The sequence below is a fragment of the Podarcis tiliguerta genome (genome assembly GCF_965153285.1).
Source record: "Podarcis tiliguerta genome assembly, chromosome: Z".
Classification (NCBI taxonomy): Eukaryota; Metazoa; Chordata; class Lepidosauria; order Squamata; family Lacertidae; genus Podarcis; species Podarcis tiliguerta.
The window spans coordinates 4,728,403-4,748,045 of record NC_139553.1 but is presented as its reverse complement, the minus strand read 5'-3'; the positions used below and the strand labels follow the sequence as shown (position 1 = coordinate 4,748,045).

The 19,643-nt window shown below is 48.6% G+C and overlaps 1 protein-coding gene across 2 annotated transcripts in view; it reads right to left on the bottom strand.

Annotated features, from left to right (window-relative positions):
- The window catches only part of MEGF9 (multiple EGF like domains 9), an 83,997-nt gene extending 64,555 nt beyond the window's left edge, over positions 1–19,442 (bottom strand). For both annotated transcript variants that reach the window (XR_014507085.1, XM_083423064.1), the window contains exon 1: positions 18,250–19,442. Coding sequence is in view for 1 of the 2 variants with exons in the window: in XM_083423064.1 (XP_083279190.1) it covers positions 18,250–19,012 (763 nt within the window). In the remaining variant the exon portion in view is untranslated. The remainder of the gene's footprint in view (positions 1–18,249) is intronic.
- Between the last annotated feature and the right edge of the window lie 201 nt (positions 19,443–19,643).

Below are 19,643 nucleotides of genomic sequence, written 5' to 3'. Positions count from 1 at the left end.
CCTTGCACTGGACTGGAGACTGGCTATAAAATCACCCTGAGATTTGGAAGCTGACAGGAGGAATGGGGAACTTCAGCCCCTAGATTCAAATGCAGCCCTCCATTCCTCTCTACCTAGCCCTCAGGACTCTTTCCAGGTCGTGCCCTCACTGCTCTATGCTGCACCCTCCTTGAGTGGGTTTACCTGGCTGGGTTATGTGCCTTGACTGTGATAATGCCTCTTGTGTGCCTGGAAGGAGGTGTATGAGAGAGGTATGGCTACTTTACAAATGTGCCCTCTGTTGCCTTGCACACTTCTGCCAACGTTCCACTCATTTTCATCTCTGGCCCTGCCCACCAGTGGCAGACAGACCACCCCACAGCTGAAAATGTTTTCCCACCCCTAATTTAGAGGCTGTTTTTAATGGGTGGGGGGCAGAAATTGTGTCGTGTGTGTGTGTGTCTGCCCTCTGGGCAAATCTCATTCGACCCCAGCCACAGTCAGGAAAATGGAAATGTAAGACAAGAGGGGTGGGACTTCAATTCCAAAACTGGGAAGGGGAAGGGGGCTTCTGTCCATGGCCACTTTGGGCAGGTGGCAGGACCTCAGCACCCTGGCAAGGTCTAGTCTGGCTGATCTGGTAGATCATAAATAGAAGAGCTGGCCAGCTCATATAACAAGGCAGGGATAGGGAACCTCAGGGCCTCTCTGTCTGACCCTTAGAATTCTCTCCAGAGCACACATTTTGCCTGGCTGGAATATGTCTTGAACATTGATAGTGCCTCCTGCTTGCTTGCTTGCTTGGATAGAAGATAGAGAGGGCTGTGTGTAGAAACCAGGCTACTGTACAAGGTACAGTTTACATTCATTGCTCCACCTACTTTTACCCCTGGCATGTAACCCACAGGAGGTAGCCCAGAAGGAAATGTGGCCCCTAGACTGAGCAAGGTTCCTCACCCCTGTAACAGGGGCTCTCCAGAGGGCACTTTAACAAGCACCCCCTGAATCCAGCTCCACCCCCCTGATGCTGGTGGTTTGAAACCCACAGGACCTGAGACTGGTGGCCAGAATCCTCAATCAGGACCATCACAGATGCCTACACTTGAGCTTGGCTCATCCGAGGAATTGAGTCTCACCCAGCACAGTAAGCATGCCAGGCAGAGCTCTCAAAAGGGCAAAGAAGCAACCATATTCCAGGCAATGGGGCTGGCCCTTTAGGAACCAGAATATTCAGGCCCTTGGGAGACTGTGGAAGAGATGAACAAGGTCTCAGTTCACCATCATGACCCTTTGTTGAAGCAAGTTGCCTGCTTGGAGCTATCCATGGTGCTGCAACCACTGACCTGCCTTGACCCTATGTCTGGTCAGGATGGTTATAAAGTAGATAATCTGGCAGATGTTGGACACCTGTATGTCCAGGTGCGGGCAGAAGGCTCTTATTTGTTTTTCACTGGAACCCTGAAATCCACCAACTAGAACCAGGTGCAAAACGGTGGCTTCAGGCACAGTGCTGATTCTCTGCTAGACTCCATGTCTCATAATCTGGGTTAATCAGGACATGCACGCATCTGAGTTCCCACAGACCAGAACTTCCAAGAGTCTGAGAGAAAAGGAAGCCCAGGTGGCACAGCAGAATGTTTGTAATCTCACCGTGGATCTTGTACTTCTTAGGGACTAGCTGCTGAAATTCAAATGACATTCATCAACATTTACTGTTTGGAAAGCAGTAATGGGAGGCAGTGGAACGGTTCCTTGTGCAGTTTAACTAAATACTTTAATCCCCCTCAATAATAATAACAATAACAATAATATCCCAAGCAGTAATTAACCTGCAAAAGATTTACCTGCCCCTGGTAAATACCACAAGCTGAAGTTCCTCTCACCACCAAGAGAATAAATACACATTGGCAGTTCTACTGGGACCTTGCCTTATGCCCAATTTTTTTTCCCACAAAGGAGGATGTGCTTGTATTTCTTTGTACTGTATTGTATTTCTGTCAATATCCCTCCTTGAAAACAGGATCTGTCCCTGGTAAATGCCAAGTACAGTGGTGCCTCGCAAGACGAAATTAATTCGTTCCGCGAGTCTCTTCGTCTAGCGGTTTTTTCGTCTTGCAAAGCAACCCTATTAGCAGCTTAGCGGATTAGCGCTATTAGCGGTTTAGCGGCTATTAGCGGCTATTAAAGGTTTAAGGGAATAGCGGATTAGCTGCTAAAAGGCTATTAGCGGTTTAGCGGCTTAGAAAAAGGGGGTGGGGAGCGAAAAAAAATCTCAAGACTCGCAATACATTTTCGTCTTGCGGAGCAAGCCCATCGGGAAATTCGTCCTGCGAAGCGTATCGAAAAACGGAAAACCCTTTCGTCTATCGGGTTTTCCGTCTTGCGAGGCATTCGTCTTGCGGGGTACCACTGTATTGCAGTTCCTTTGGCTACCAAAGGCACAAATGTGCTTTAGGAGTCTTAACTGGGCATTATTTTATGCCGTACAATTCAGGGGTCAGCAAACTTTTTCAACAGGGGGCCAGTCCACCGTCCCTCAGACCTTGTAGTGGGCCGGACTATATTTTTTTTGGGGGGGGGGGTGAACGAATTCCTGTGCCCCACAAATAACCCAGAGATGCGTTCTAAATAAAAGCACACATTCTACTCATGTAAAAACACGCCGATTCCCGGACCGTCCGTGGGCCGGACTGAGAAGGCAATTGGGCTGCATCCAGCCACCGGGCCTTAGTTTGCCTACCCATGCCCTGGATATACTATCCCCACAGATGAGGCTGTGCTCCACTTATGTAAATTGTTTTTACCTATCTTGATGTTGCTTCTGCTACACTCTCTTTGTACCTCTCTTGAGATAGGTTAGGCCCAAGAGGACTTTTCTGCTTTATCATAAGGAAAAGAAACTGCTATCTGAATTTTCTGAAGCATCAGGCATTGCTATTTGAAACCATGAAAAACATTTCCCTTTCCCAGGAAAGAGGTGGTTTTTCTTTTTTCTTCTTTGCATTTTAACAGCTGCTGGAGGTCTTAAAAAAATTATTTAGTTTTTCAGATTAAAGTTTTACAATCAATTGTACAACAACCAACATAAAAACAAGATTCCAAAGAATCTTCTGAACTTCCCTCCTCGCCTTTGTGGGTCCTTTTGTTAACCGTTCCCTCCTGCATCCAAATCTTTTACATCTCCATTATATCCAAAATTCAGCATTAAACTGCAAGTGTTATTCCAGCCCAACTAATGATTTTAGCAGTTTACAATGGTTTTTAAGATAAATTATGTGTTTTCTAGGAAAGATGTAATTCCCCCCCCCCCAAGCTGGTATTAATATCTGAGCATCACCTGCTACAGGTGTTTGCAGGAGGGTTGTCATTCTGGATAACGTGGTCAGCAGTAAGAAGTCTTGGCTACTTGGGGCACACTTGGGAGATTCCCACCATCCACATATGCTTTGGACTTAGTGCGAGGGAGTGGGGAGAAATTTATCACAAAACGATGCATTTTTATATGTTATCTTCACAAATATATACATTTTAACGAACATTTCACCTCAGTGTATGTATGCATGTTTGTAAACATTAGTCCATCTTGTTCAATACTGTACACTCTGACTGGCAGCAGCTCTCTCGGCTTCTCACATTTTTATCTGTTGCTGCGAGGATAAAACTGGTTCTCCTTATACATGCCCTAATTAAATTAATAGATATGATGCCAGCAGCCCTGGAAACAGCAGTAATGAAGGGGGGGGGAGATTAATTATCTAATAAATAAATACTTCACCTGCAAAATACTGGATTTTATAAGTGTGTGTGTTTTAGATTGTGATTTGCTGCAAGCTGCCTTGTAACACCATATATAAACACTTTAAATAAATCAAAACACACGATTTTTTTTGAAAAAAGCCAGCTCCATTTTCTCCAAAACAACAGGCTATAAATCAGGGTATAATAATAATAATAATAATACATTTTTATTTATACCCCGCCCTTCCCGGTTCAAAAACTGGGCTCAGGGCAGCTAACAACAAAATTTAAAACACTTAATTATAAAAGCAGCATAAAATACAGTATAAAAACATGAATAATAAAATCCAAAGTTCAGAAATCAGTTTGGGGGAAATCCATCCAATAAGCATTAGATAGTCACCAGGGCTAGCTGGCTGAATTGATCCTCCTTGGGCCAGCGAGGAGGCCAGGGGAGAATTAGCTGTGGGGTCTCAGAGCGTGTGCTAGCCAACTATACAAAAGCAAAATTTGCACTTGTTGCTCTTTCACTTCTGGCCAGCCCATCACTTGCATACAGCCCCTGGAAGGTCTCCCAGAAAAACATTCCCCACCTTTGTCATTCAATAAGGGTGCTCACCATTTCTCTCTCCAACTAAGGAAGCAGGCGTATACAATGAGTGTGACAGCGGTAGAAACTCAGGTATATAATCCAATCATCAAATGGTTCCTTAAACCTAGGCTGCAGTCACCCCCACAGAATGTCTAGGTGATGTCCCTGCCCCCTGTGGGATTCTCATTCATATTTCCATTGCTATACCACTTTATATTTTACATTAAAACATTCAATAAAACAATCCAGAAAACGAATTCAAGCTTCAAGGAAAATATTTCAGATCCTTCTCTAGGGTGGAATCTGCACACATATAAAAAACACTGTGGAAATCATTTTTTTAAAAAAAAGTTCTGAAAAAATATATTGAATTTGCCATAGCTCACCATCGCCATCTACTGTCACATTTGTACACTGCACTTTACAATACACTTAAAACATTTTATTTGCAGCTATATAGCTGAGTCCTAAGTGACATTCTGCTTCCCCCAGTCGCCAGCCTGGCACCCAGAGACCTCCACGTGGCCACAATTGTACCTGCACCAGGTGCAAAATGTGCCTGGTGCCTGGATAATTTCAAACATTGGAACTTGGGACTCTTGGCGAGAGCCCTGCGATTCTGACCACCCCCTGTGCAGAGACAACCAGAGCCCACACCTTTTATATCGAAGCCAAACTGGTTGCATTCCACACCAGGCAGCTTTCACAAGAGAAAACAGGATGGTTGGCATTCATTGAAGGCAGACGACTCCATGTAGAAGAAAACCCTCCAGGTCTGCCCAAAAGGCAAGTGAGAGAAGGACTAAACGTGTCAGGGGTCAAAATCCTTGACGGTCAGGTTTGGGACAGACAGGCCTTACCATGAGGAAGAATGAAACCTCAGGCAGCAGCTTCGGGGGGCAGGGGGCAGCGACAAGGGAGTGTTAGAGCAACGGCAAGATGTCAAGAGGACAGAGCTGAATCTGCCCTGCTAGCTGCTCGTCGCCCGCTAAGGCGGGGTCAGCAAACTTACCGCGCCTCGGGCCGGTGTCTCCAGCGTTGATCGTGTGGAGGGCAGTGGAGTGCGTGCCTATACACATGCGCACATGCTATTTCTGGCGCACTTCCAGGTTGAAGGAGCACCGGAAATAGTTTGTGCGCATGTGCACAGGCCTCCTCCAACCCAGATGTGCACCAGAAATAACACTCGCACATGAACACAAGCTATTTCCGGTGCTCCTCCAACCTGGAAGTGGGCAGCCACAAAGCGCAGCGCCGGTAAGAGCGGGTGGCACGGGTCAATGCGGGCCGGATAAACGAGTCGCTTGGGCCTTATCCGGCCCACAGGCCTTAGTTTGGGGACCCCTTCGCTAAGCTATGCTGCTGCCCTTACGGTGAAGAATACGGTCTCATCTTCAGAGTGGAAGTAAGATTCACCTGCCAGCCTGGCTGTGTTCTCGATGTGACCCAGAGGAAGGTGCCTTAGGCTGAGTCTGGCCATTGGTCCATCCAACTCAAGGCCATCTACACTGACAGCAGCGGCTCTCCGGGGCTTCTGGCAGAGGCTGGTTGGCTTGCAAGGCAAGTCCTCTACCCCACCACCTGCTTGACACCAAGCCAAGTGCCTGAGGCTGGTGAGAACTAGCAACCTGACTCACTGTGGTGGTAAAAAACAAACAAACAAGCTGCCAATTCACTTCCCTTTAATTTGTTGTCTGATGTGCAACAACCCACCCTTCCTAACAATGTGGCTGGACCCCAACAACCCTTGCAGATTAAGCTGCATGCACAGCACCTTGTATGAAGTATGTGTGTGTGAAGGGACCCTGGGGTCATCCAGTCTAACCCAGAAAGCATCCATGGCAGATGGTGGGGGGGGGGGCGTCCTCCTCCATTAAATGTGCTGGCAGTGAAGTTTAATGGATGGGCAGGAAGACCCTTTGCCCACTAGGTCAGCAGTTCGCTAGGCAAAGCACCTGCACCCCCCCCCCCACTATTAAATTTGCCTGCAGCAAATGGAAGGAGCTGTAATTGTGGAAGGGTAGAAAGAAGTGGGGTGTCAGTGGGGGACGGATGAAACATGCTGCCAAGTGTGGAAGGAATGGCAGGAGGGTGTCTGGAGGGATGTCAGGAGCTTGGGGGGGGGGGTTGCCCAGGCCAGAAGGAGCTGTGTGGGTTTGTTGTGAGGTGGGAAGGTGGGAAGTTGGCAAGAGAGGTGGGTGGGGTTGGCAGAGAGGGCAAAGAGCCCTGTGTGTCTCTGTGTATTTAATGGAAGAATGGAGAACTTTAGACATATCACATAATAAAACAAAATAAAGCAATTTGAAACAAAATAAAGTAATTTGAAATTCAAAAATCTGGGGAGAAATTCAGAGAACTGCAAAATCACCCCTAATCTCAGCAGTGTGCAGTCGCCTCCACTCCTCTTGGGGCTGGGCTAAAATTTCAGAAGCTGACCACCTGGACCATTTAAGAAGCGTTCTCATCACATCCTCAAGTCATCACTGGTGCCCTGGGGAGGCAGCAGAGCTAAGAGAGATCAACCCGCATTAATCATTATAATTTGCATTTCTAAACTTCAAAGAGCTTCACAAGCTTTGACAGGGAATCCTCTTAAACAGGTGGGAGTTGTGAGGATGTGGCAAATGAAACAGGAAGAAAAGTACCTTGGTCAAGGCCAAAGAGCCAGTCAGTGGCGTCACGGAAAGGGAAACATTTCCTAAGGTTTCAAAGAGGCAATCTCTTGCATATAAACTGATTGCAGCTTCAAAGGAGACTATCAGGATCATGTCAACCTTGTTTGGGTTTGCATAAAGGATGGGAAACCTTTCCTCAGCCAAGGGCCCCAATCCTTCTAGTGGTCGTCAGGGCCATAGGCAAGGCCCTTACATTTTACTTTTGTGCACTGTTTTTCCCACAATCCCACATCCCCCCCGCCCCTGACAAAGGATAACTGAATTCAAGGACACATCCCAGCTAGGCCAAAACACAAGAGGAAGGAGGAAACCAGGGGTGGTAGAGAGAGCGTCAGTGGGCTGGGGAAAGACCTGACTGAGGGTCAGGCAGAGGGGCCCTGACGTTCCCCATGATTTACACTAGCACGCTTGAGCCATTTGTAAAATTAATACTGTATTTATGCTCTATTATACACACCGGCCGATTGGACGCACCTAGTTTTTAGGGGAGGAAAACAAGAAATAAGAAAGGAACGCAAAGCATCCTGAACTAAGAGGGAGCGCTCCTCCATCTTCGCTCAGGAGGCTTTGCGGGGCTACCCCTGAAGCCAGGAGAGCAAGTGGGATCGGAGAGCCAGTGTGGTGTAGTGGTTAAGAGTGGTAGTCTCGTAATCTGGTGAACTGGGTTCGCGTCTCCGCTCCTCCACATGCAGCTGCTGGGTGACCTTGGGCCAGTCACACTTCTCTGCAGTCTCTCAGCCCCACTCACCTCACAGAGTGTTTGTTGGGGGGGAGGAAGGGAAAGGAGAATGTTAGCCGCTTTGAGACTCCTTAAAGGGAGTGAAAGGCGGGGTATCAAATCCAAACTCTTCTTCTTCTTCTTCTTCTTCTTCAGCGAAAGCAAGCCTATTGGCTTTCCTCCCGCAAGAGCCGTGTGCTCTTTAAAGGGGGTGTGCTCTTGGGGGCTTTTCTGGGAGGTGGGGGAAGGGACAGAGGCGCGTGCTCCATGCGGCTCTTTAAATGGAGCGCTGAGCAGAGCCTCCCGTCTTCATTCGCTCCTTACTTTTTAGGAGGGGAAAAGTGCGTCTTATAGAGCGAAAAATACGGTAATAATATAATAATTTATTATTTATACTCCGCCCATCTGGCTGGGTTTCCCAGCCACTCTGGGCAGCTTCCAGCTGAATACTGAAAACAATACAGTGGTACCTCGGGTTACAGACATTTCAGGTTACATATGCTTCAGGTTACAGACTCTGCTAACCCAGAAATAGTACCTCGGGTTAAAAACTTTGCTTTGGGTTAAAAATCATGCTCCAGCGGTGCGGCGGCAGCTGAAGGCTCCATTAGCTAAAGTGGTGCTTCAGGTTAAGAACAGTTTCAGGTTAAGAATGGACCTCCGGAACAAATTAAGTACTTAACCCGAGGTACCACTGTACAACATCAGACATTAAAAACTTCCCTAAACAGGGCTGCCTTCGTTTGTCTTTTAAAAGTAAAATATGCCTTGACATCTGCTGGGAGGGCGCTCCACAGGGCAGGCGCCACTACTGAGAAGACCCTCTGCCTGGTTCCCTGTAACCTCACTTATTGCAGCAAGGGAACCGCCAGAAGGCCCTCAGCGCTGGACCTCAGTGTCTGGGCTGGACGATGGGGGTGGAGACGCTCCTTCAGGTATACAGGACCGAGGCCGTTTAGGGCTTTAAAGGTCAGCAGCAACACTTTGAAGCTCAGAGACAGTAGCAATATGTTACAAGGAGGCTAACAGATCCAGTTTCCCGGTTTTGCCTTGATCAAGCATCGCCACAGGGGCTGATTCCTGTGTTAGCCTCTGTCAACAGCTCCTGCTTATGTGACTGTGACATTTCGATTTCAGTTCCTCCCTCCTTTGAGTCTTGTGGGCCAATGCATGGGTGGAAGATACCTCTGCACTGGATGAATAATCTGTCTGGCTGCTGTTGGCACAAACACAGAGACCTGATCTGTCACAAGGCAAAGACCTGCTGGAACGGTACCACGGTATCCCTGATGTCTTCACCTAGCCTCTTAGCCTCTTTTTTTTTTTTTTGCTATCATTTAAGTAACAGGTGATGTGTTTTCTCATGCTCTTAATGCTATCTGAAACCCTTTGTGGGTTTCAGTTGCCGTTTTGATGAAAGGCAGGTTATAAATCTCAGGAACAACCAAGATCAATGAAAGAAAATGCTTCTGCTGCTGAGACATCCTCACTGGTGGCAGCAGAGACAATTTTAAAGTGTAGCAGGGAGCTTCCTGACACATTGCAAAGTTATTTCCTTAAATATGTTTCAAAATGCTTTTGCAATGGAAATCAGGTGGTGAAAAATGCTGACATAAGTGCAGCTCACTGCAAGGTGTACATATATGCTCATTTTGTGTGTTTTTTTCATTCTCTATGTATGTTTTCTGGGAACTGCAAGGTCGGTCAAGTGGCTTATTGAACCATAATATTAGGTGTGAATGCACAGGTGTGTGTTATATAAGACAAAGTGTGTGTGTGTGTGTAGAGCTGTTCCCATACTACATTCAACAAGTATACTATCTGTATACATGAATTGTTAAGCTGCATACTGAAATACCTCTCCTGTAATGTTCACTGAGTATGGGAAATGGTTGCACAGCTCAACTATTATGTACAGATGGTGCAAACACGTACATCTTGTACCTGTGTACAGTGTAACATGTGAACAAGCCTTAAACATTATTGTGCGCTCTGGTTTCCATCATGGTGTCCCATTGCGCCAGAAGCGGTTTAGTCATGCTGGCCACACGACCCGGAAAGCTGTCAGTGGGCAAATGTTGGCTCCCTTGGCCTGAAAATTGAGATGAGCGCTGCACCCCATAGTCAAATTAGACTGTCTTCCTTATCTTGGATGGCTTTAAAAGTTTGAGAAGCTGCAATGCTGGTGCATTGAATTCGTTATTGCACAAAATGCTTGAAATGCATTTCATTTCCATCTTGCATCACGTATTGAGGAAAGCAGCTTCCAAGACCCAATGTTCCTTTTTGGCTGCCCAAACCCTCCGCCCTTTCACATGTTTTTATCTCTATTAAACAGTGGTCACCAGTGGTAGGCTTAGTCAGAGCCCATGGCAGGTGGGAAGTCTGCAGCCATGCTCCCCCCTGCTGATTTCTAGGAAGCCAACACTGAGGCGGAAGAGGAGGAAAAGATAAGCAGTGCCACCTCCGGGCCTGGGTGTAAGGAAGAGGGCAGGCAGGTTGGGGCTGACTGAAAAGAGGCAGGATTTATGGGGGCACTTATGGGACTCCAGTTCCTATCAGCCAGGATAGCCAATGATCAGGGACAATGACAGCTGTAGGCCAGAAACACCTGGAGGGCTGAGGGATGGAAAAAGCTGGTATTGTATCAGTCAGGGACAACCAGGCACTCACTTGATAACCACAGGCCAGTCAGTCTCTCTCTGCCTCCAAAGTTGGAGGCTGGAGGCTCCCTGCTGGAAACTGCAGGTGGGAAGAGTGCTGCTTTGCTCATGCCCAGCTTGCAGGCTTCCCAGAGGAATTTGGTCGGTCATGGTGAGAATGGGATGCTGAACTCTACAGTGGTACCTCAGGTTAAGAACTTGATTCATTCTGGAGGTCCATTCTTAACCTGAAACTGTTCTTATCCTGAGACACCACTTTAGCTAATGGGGCCTCCTGCTGCCGCCGCACCGCCACTGCACGATTTCTGTTCTCATCCTGAGGTAAAATTCTTAACCTGAGGTACTATTTCTCGGTTAGTGGAGTCTGTAATCTGAAGCGTCTGTACCCCGAGGTTACTGATCCCGAGGTTACTCTTTTTATGTTTTCTGGCTAACCTACCTCAAAGGCTAGGATAAAAAGGAATGGGGCAGCCCACGTCTGAAAGGTGCAATAAATATTGGTGGGTGTGTTTGTGTGTGTGTGTGTGTGTGTGTGTGTGTATTCTATTGTATTTATTCATCACTTTTTCACTGAAGAGTCTCAAACAACTTAAAAAATTAGACAAGATAGGTAACACATGAAACAGTCAAAAACTAATTTTGAAGAAAAACCTAAAAATGGTCACCCATAAATATGTAAATGGAAAATCCTGCTCACGCCACTGAAAAGAAAAGCAAGTCAAGAGGCCTCAAACATAAATAACTACCTTCCAAATGAAGAGCCAAAGCCTGAGCAAACAAAAATATTCTTTGTGTGGTGCCCACCAATAGACAAAGATGGCAGGCATGCTTCTCTGGGGAGAGTATTATACAAACAGGGAGACACCACTGAAAAGGCCCCACCTTGTGTCACCAACTTCGGCCTCTACTCAGAGGCAGCATCCAGAGAAGGGCCTCAACTATTGAACAGGGTGTCCTCATTGCTTCACGTGGGGTTTTTAATTTTCACTTGGGAGCAGTTGACACTGCTGCAGCCTTGCCGGTGCTAAGGGCATGTGGAGGCTATTTTTGGAACTGACTCACTGGCTCAGAATCCATCTGCAAAGGTTCCTTGGCAACGTAACCTTGGGTGCAGTAGTAATCCAGGAACACCTGGTGCTGTTGTAGCATCACTGAAACTAAGCAGGTGTGCACCTGGTCAGCCCCTGGAAAGGGAGACCAATTCCAAGGCCCACATAAGAACAGGATTGACGTTGAATAAATACACCTCTTCCTTTCTCTGCCACACTTAAACCAATAACTTCTCAATACAAGATTTGCAATTATTTTCCCAGCAGTCTCCATGAACATAAGCTGAGCCTGTATGGGGAAGAGGGGGAATCAGTAGCTTGCGGACATGAGTCACTATCAAAGCACCTGCTGGGTTCCTTGAATTCAAGGGCAAATGGCTTAACCACAGCCAGTTACTAATTCCCTTTCCCCTCTTTTACGCATACGTTTAGGAGGCTATAGAACATAGGCAAGGCAACTGGGTATGGGATGCAAGGCACAGGAAGAGTCTCCAGCATCAGACTGTCTATCTGAGCCTTCACCCACCTGATGCCCTCCAGATGTTTTGGACTGCAACTCCTATCAGCCAGTGGGAATTGTCACCCAAAATATCTGATGGGCACCAGGTCAGCAAAATCTGGCCCATCTATTCCATCATCCTATTACCATCAATCACCAGCCAGCTGTCTCTGAGAAAGCCCACAAGCAGAACAGGAAGGGCACAGCTCTCACTTGCTCTTCCCCTCCAGCAGCTGGCACTTGGAGATAGACTGCGTCCAAATCTGGAGGCTTGGCTTTGCCATTTAAGAACCATCAGAACTTGAGAGACACATTCTATGTAAAGTTGCCTAATCCCCTTGTAAAGACACCTAAGCTAGGGTCTGGCCCCACATCTAGTGATAGCAAGCTCACAACTTGATGATGATGATGATGATTAATATACTGCCATATACCCGGAGGTCTCAGGGTGGTTCAGAGAATAAAATCAAAATATAAAACCACAAAATACATAATCAAAATAAAAACAACAACCCAATAACCTCCCTCCACCAAAAAAAACCCCCACATTTTAAAAGGGCATAGGATGTAAATCAATTCAACCAAAGGCCTGGTTAAAAGGGAACGTTTTTGCCTGGCGCCTAAAGGTGTATAATGAAGGTACCAGGCGAACTTCCCTGGGGAGAACATTCCACAGATGGGGAGCCACTGCAGAGAAGACCCCGTTCTCGTTTTGCCAACCTCCGGACCTCTCGAGGAAGAGGCACACAAAGAAGGGCCTCAGAGGATGATCTAAGGTAGCTAATAATAATAATAATAATAATAATAATAATAATAATAATAATGTATTAATATTTATAAAGTGGTACCTCGCAAGACGAATGCCTCAGAAGACGAAAAACTCGCAAGACGAAAGAGTTTTTCATTTTCTGAGTTGCTTCGCAAGACGGATTTCCCTATGGGCTTGCTTCGCAAGATGAAACGTCTTGCGCCTTTTTTAAAAAACCGCCAATGCATTCCTACGGGAAACCGTCAATACACATTGGTGCTTCGCAAGACGAAAAAACTCGTAGAACGAAAAAACTCGCAGAACGAATTAATTTCGTCTTGCGAGGCACCACTGTACCCCACCCACCCAACCACTCTGGGCGGCTCCCAACAGATTAAAAACAGAATAAAACATCAAACATTAAAAACTTCCCTAAACAAGGCTGCCTCCAGATGTGTTCTAAAAGTCATAGTTGTTTATTTCATTGACATCTGGTGGGAAGGTGTTCCACAGGGTGGGCGCCACCACCGGGAAGGCCCTCTGCCTGGTTCCCTGTAGCCTCACTTCTCGCAGTGAGGGAACCGCCAGAAGGCCCTCAGCGCTGGACCTAAGTGTCCGGCTGAACGATGGGGGTGGATACTCCTTCAAGTATACTGGACCGAGGCCATTTAGGGCTTTAAAGGTCAGCACCAACACATTGAGTTGTGCTTAGAAACGTATTGGGAGCCAATGTAGGTCTTTCAGGACCGGTGTTATATAGTCTCGGTGGCCGCTCCCATTCACCAGTCTAGCTGCTGCATTCTGGATTAGTTGTAGATTCCGGGTCACCTTCAAAGGTAGCCCCATGTTGAGTGTATTGCGGTAGACCAAGCGGGAGATAACTAGAACATGCACCACTCTGGCGAGACAGTCCACGGACAGGTAGGGTCTCAACCTGCGTACCAGATGGAGCTGGTAGACAGCCGCCCTGGACACAAAACTGACCCATCTCCCAAGACCACTTTCTGGCCATAGCCCAGGAGGAAGGAGTGGAACCACTGTATAACAGTGCCCCCAGCTCCTCTAGACGGTCCAGAAGGATGTTATGGTTAATTGTATCAAAGGCTGCTGAGAGATCCAGGAGAACTAGTTAACAGCTCTCACCTTTGTCCCTAGCCCACGGAGATCATCGACCAGTGCGACCAAGGCTGTTTCAGTCCCATGATGAGGCCTGAATCCTGATTGGAAGAGATCCAAATGGTCCGCATCCTCCAGGTGTGCCTGGAGTTATTCAGCAACCACCCGCTCAATCACCTTGCCCAAGAATGGTAGATTTGAGACTGGGCAATAGTTCACCATATTGGCTGGGTCTAAAGATGTTTTTTTAAGAAGTGGTTTAATGACCGCCTCTTTCAGCAAGTCTGGGAAGGCTCTCTCATAGAGAGAAGCATTCACCACCCCACAGAGCCCATCGCCCAGCCCTTCCTGGCTCGCTTTTATTAGCCAGCATGGGCAAGGATCAAGGAGACAGGTGGTTGGTTTCACTCATCCTAGCAGCCTGTCCACATCATGGAAGCAGCGAGCAGGGCCCGAGGCAAAACGTGGGTGGAGCAATTGACGTGACCCTTTACAGTTAAGCCACATACCAGCCATGCACATGTCAGAGGGTCTTTTATTATGTCAAGCATTACTAATGAAAAGATATGATACTGTTATCAATATCATTATCATAACAAAATCAGAGAATGGCAGGACATTTTTTTAAACACACACACACACACACAGAGAGAGAGAGAGAGAGAGAGCGCGAGAGAGAGAGAAATTATACAGTTCTCCAGCTGCAAGTCCTTGGAGCCTAAAACACAAAGACATTTCTCTGGTCCTGGAATCCACCTGAGGAAGCATTTCTAATATGTTGCTACAGAACTGGGCAATTTGAACTAGAGCTGACTTCTGGCAAAACAAGATTTTGGTTGCAACCCTTCACCCATTGACCTAGAAGCATCAAGTCCCTATGAACTCAGCACCACTCGCTTCCAAGTAGGCACATTCAGGATTGTGCCAGAGGCAGATTTAGGGCAGCGCAACCGGTTCCCCCACAGTGGGGACTGAGTGAATTGAGAAGAACAGAAGGTGAGAAGCAGAGGGTGCCTAATTTTGGCCTTGCAAAAGGTGCGTTGGTCCATGTCGCTCAGGACTGCCTACAATCTCTGGCAGCAGCTTTCTAGGGTTTTAGGCAAGAAGCATTCCCAGTCCTACCTGCAAATGACAAAGGCTGGACCTGGGACCTTCTGAATGCCAGGCAGAAGCCCTACCCCTGAGCTCCAGCCCTTCCCCAACAAGGAAAGTTAGGATTGCTCCATAACTGCAGGGAAGGCAATGTATCTTTATAAGAACATAAACAGAGCCCTGCTGGATCAGTCCAAGGGCCCACCTAGTCCATTACTTTGTTCACACAGAGGCCAACTCATGCAAGGCATGAGTGCAACACCAACTCTCCCTACCTGTGACTCCCAGAAACTGGTATCAGAGGCACACTGCCTCTGACAGTGGGGGGTAAAATGTCACCATCATGATGACTAATGCACTTGCCCCTGGTTACATGTCTCAGAAGAGGTGTTCCCTGCTGTATGACACACACACAAAATTTGGGCAGCAGGCAGAAAGAGGTGTCCTATTTCTGCAAAGTAAAACTCAGCTGAATACTACCCAGAGCAGACCCATTGCAATTAATGGACCTAACTTAGCCATGTTCATTAATGTCAGTGAGTGTACTCTTGAGCAAAGCTTAGTTGACTATCACCCATTGGGAACTGTCTTATACAGAGCTAGATCCATGGTCCACCTAGCTCAGTACCGTCTACACAGACAGACAGCAGCTGTCCAGGGTGTCAGGTGAGGGTCTCCCCCAGTTGTATCTGGAGGTGCCAGAGATTGAACCTGGAACCCATCAAATGCAAAGCAGATGCACTACCACTCAGCTATGGCCACTCCCCTTTAAAATGTTGAATACCACCTATTACACCAACACTGTTTTGATTAATCAGGGCCAACTTTTAAGTCACTAAAACAGTTTTTAAGAGGTTGATCTAGCTGATTAATATTGACTAAGATGCTGGAGCTCTAGTGGGTTTGTTAAATGTTTTAGTTTATTTAAAGCTCAGGCCATCCTTATGTCTCAAGTTAACAATTCATTTAAAAACACCCCACAATATTTGCACTTGTGTTTATGAGTTGTACCTACCCCAGGCCATGGAATGCAACAGAACAGGGAGAACTGCTTTAGTGCAACCTTTAGTACTAACCTGGTATCCTACAGATGTTTTGGGAGAGAGCTCCAATGGTGGCTGGGGCAGATGGGAACTGCTCTCCTAAACATCTGGAGACCACCAGGCATTAGAAGCAGCCAGAATATGCTGCAAATGGTGCAAATCCTCAAAATATAGACAAGGACAAAGGCCAACATCAAGCAAACACCATCAATATATTACCTGCAAAGAAGACATTTCTCTCCATGCCTCTTTGAACCACTTCTCATTTTACTCTCCTTCTTTGCTTTCAACTGCTACAACTGCTGCTTGTCTTTGCCATTTTGAGCATCCTTAAAAAATCATTCCACAAAATGATCTATTATCTGAAGAACTGGTCCAAAAAAACCAGAAAGCAACTGCCTCCCGTAATAGGGGACCAACATTTATCCCTAGCTTAGGACAAGGAGGAGCAGGAGGAGGAAAAAGAGAGATTATACCCCCCCCCCAAAAAAGTAGACAACCAATGGTATAAACAATAGTAAGAAACACATTGTAGTACATATTAATAGGAGGTGACAACAATTTATTCCCTAGTCTCTACAACAAATTAATAAATATTAACAACAGAGGACAGGTGGTCTATCCCAAGCCTATTAGTAGAAAGATACATTGAACCCAAATTGTTGAAGTACAGTAATAATGACAAATAAGTAATAATAATAGCATTAAAAGGTAAAAGGTAAAGGTACCCCTGCCCGTTCGGGCCAGTCTTGCCAGACTCTAGGGTTGTGCGCTCATCTCACTCTAGAGGCCGGGAGCCAGCGCTGTCCGCAGACACTTCCGGGTCACGTGGCCAGCGTGACAAGCTGCATCTGGCGAGCCAGCGCAGCACACGGAACGCCGTTTACCTTCCCGCTGGTAAGCGGTCCCTATTTATCTACTTGCACCCGAAGGTGCTTTCGAACTGCTAGGTTGGCAGGCGCTGGGACCAAACGACGGGAGCTCACCCCGCCGTGGGGATTCGAACCACCGACCTTTCGATCGGCAAGTCCTAGGCGCTGAGGCTTTTACCCACAGCGCCACCCGCGTCCTAATAATAGCATTAACGAGTATTAATATTGGAGGCATTGATAATATGGTGCCAACTGTGATGGCATCATAAATGTTAAATCTTGACTCATTAGTCAGGTGCATGACCCTCCCTCTTCCTGAAATGTTAGTCCACACATAGGAATGTCTTTCAATAAAGGTCTTGGGGCCTTTGGAAACAAATCAAGCCATCTCCCCTCCTTTTGGTGCCTCTATCCTGCCCTAGCCTTGAGGCTCAGGGCAAGTAACAGCACGATCTCTAAACGAGCATCCACAGAGCCGTCACAGGCAACACAACATAGGCAGAACCCTGCTGGATCAGAATGAAGGCCTTCCTAACCCAGCATCCTGCTTCCCCAAGAGGACAGGAGAGCAGGACAGCTCTGCTGCTGTTGTCTGGTAGTCAGAGGCACCCTGACTGCCTCGGACAGTGGAGGTAAGACACAGCCCCCACAGTGAGTAACCACTGAGCAAACAGCTGCAGCTCAGCAAGCCAACATCTGCTTTACCTGCTCAGGTTCAATCCCTGGCACCTCCTCTTAAAACTAGGAATGTCCCCTGCCTGAAATCCTGGACAGCTGCTGCCGTTCAGTACTGACATTACAGAGCTAGATTGTCCAATGGCTTGACTCAATATAAGGCATCTTATGAGACCCCCTGGGATAGTTTTATCCCTCCATGCCCTGTCCCCTCTTCTGAAGCTGCCTGTGGGCCATCGCTACTTCTTGTGGGAGCCAATTCAATGGTTTAACTGTTGAGAATAAGTCATTGTTTCTGTCTGTACTGAATCTCCCAACATTCAGCTTCCTGTTGGGTTCTAGCATTACGAGAATGTTTTCTCTCCAGCCACTTTCGCCACACCAGCAATGATCTCCTACCCCCCACCTCTCACCCTTAGTTAAAACCCCAAACCTTGCAACCTTCCTACACAGGGGGCTGTTAATGATTTTCACTTCCTATTTTACTGCACCGTTTCCAACTCTGCAATATCAGACTAGGTGCCATTAGGTGCATTTGCCGAAGCTGAATGGGTAAGGTTACCTGGGAACCACATCTACATTGGACTTCAAGATAAAACTGACTTATGAATGGCACTGACTGTGTTCAAGGACGTACTACTCAGAACAGACCCATGGACATGAATTGGCCTAAGTTAGTCGTGTCCATTCATCCCGACGTGTCTCCTGTGAGTGTAAGTTCTCCGCATACAAAACGCTTTTGTTTTTAGCATGCGCATGTGTCACCCACAAACGATCTACGTCCACTCACCTATCCCACTATGGGCCACCAGATCTTCTTTCTCTTCCTCCTCGGAAGGCGACGAGGGCTCGGCGGTGGGGACGCTGCTGGACCAGACGCTGAGGGTCGGTTCTTGGGGAGCCGCGGACGCCGAGCCTGGAGAAGGAGCCGGCGGAACCAGCGAGGACGCCGCGTCTACCGCCGAGGCGGCGTTGCCGGGGCTCGGCGCCTCGGAGCCGGGCCCCTCGGAGCCTGAGGGGCTGCCCCCTTGCGCTCCCGCAGTAGCGGCAGGCTTGGTTGGGGGGTCATCGGGGGGCGCCAAGGTGGGCTGGATCCCAGTTGCGTTGCCTGCTTCTGCCGCCGCCGCCGCCCAAGAACCAAGATCGTTCCCTTCTTCCTCCTCCTCCTCCTCTTCGCCCCCGTTTTGCTGCGGGGTAGTGGGCGAGGGCGCAAAAGGAGGCGGCGGGGGAAGCAGAAGAGGGGATCGGGGAAGAGGAGTAGGAGCCGGCGAAGGTGAGAGCAGAGACGGCGTTTCGGCTCCCGCACCGGAGCGCACCTCTCCGGCAGGCGATGCCGCTGCTGTGGACCCTCCGTCGGAGCCGGACCCGCCGCCGCCGCCTCCTCCTGCGGCTGCTGCTGGCCCGGCGGTGGCGCTCCGCGGCCCCGAGTCAAGGGCCAGCGCGCACGTGAAGCAGAGCGGCAGGAGCAGCAGCAGCCGGGAGAGCCGGCCGAGGTCGCGGTGGCGGCGCGGCGAGGTCCTCATGGTGATGTTGCCGCGCAGGGTCTCCCGCATCCCTCCATCCGCCTGGCCGGCTAGCCATCCACCCGCGCGCCCATTCAGCCGCGCCAGGAGCCGCTCGCCCGCGCGGCGGCGGTGACAACGGGGATCGGGGGATTGGGGGGTCAGCCAGCCATTGACAACCAACAGCCCCCCCGCAGAGACTCTCGCTTCCCAGGAGGCGGCGCCTGCGGCTGCCGGGTGTCTCTTTGCGCTCCTACGCCCGGACTGGCGGTGGCACAGAACCGGCTTGCAGAGAGCAGCTGGGCGGGAGGAGGCACCATGGCATTGTCCCCCCCCGCACCTCCTCCTCCTCCTCCTTCCCGCGTTGTCAAGCAGCTTCACGCCGAGCTCCTTCTATATATTTTTTGTCCCCCACCCCTTTGCTTTTTCTCCCGCGGCCGGATCCGCTCCTTCTCCCTCCTCCTCCTTTCAAATCAGCAACCGCACAAAGTGGAAAGAGAGAGGCGGGGGGGGGGGGAGAGGGAACAGGCGTGCGCGGGATCCAATGAGAAGCCATCAGGGCCACGTGACCATGGCGACTCTCCGAGTCTTTGTGCATCGCCCAGCCAATCGGGGGAAGCTCGGGTGCGCAAGCTCTCGTCTCTCCACCCTCCGCGCCTCTCTCGCTCTATGTATATTCTCC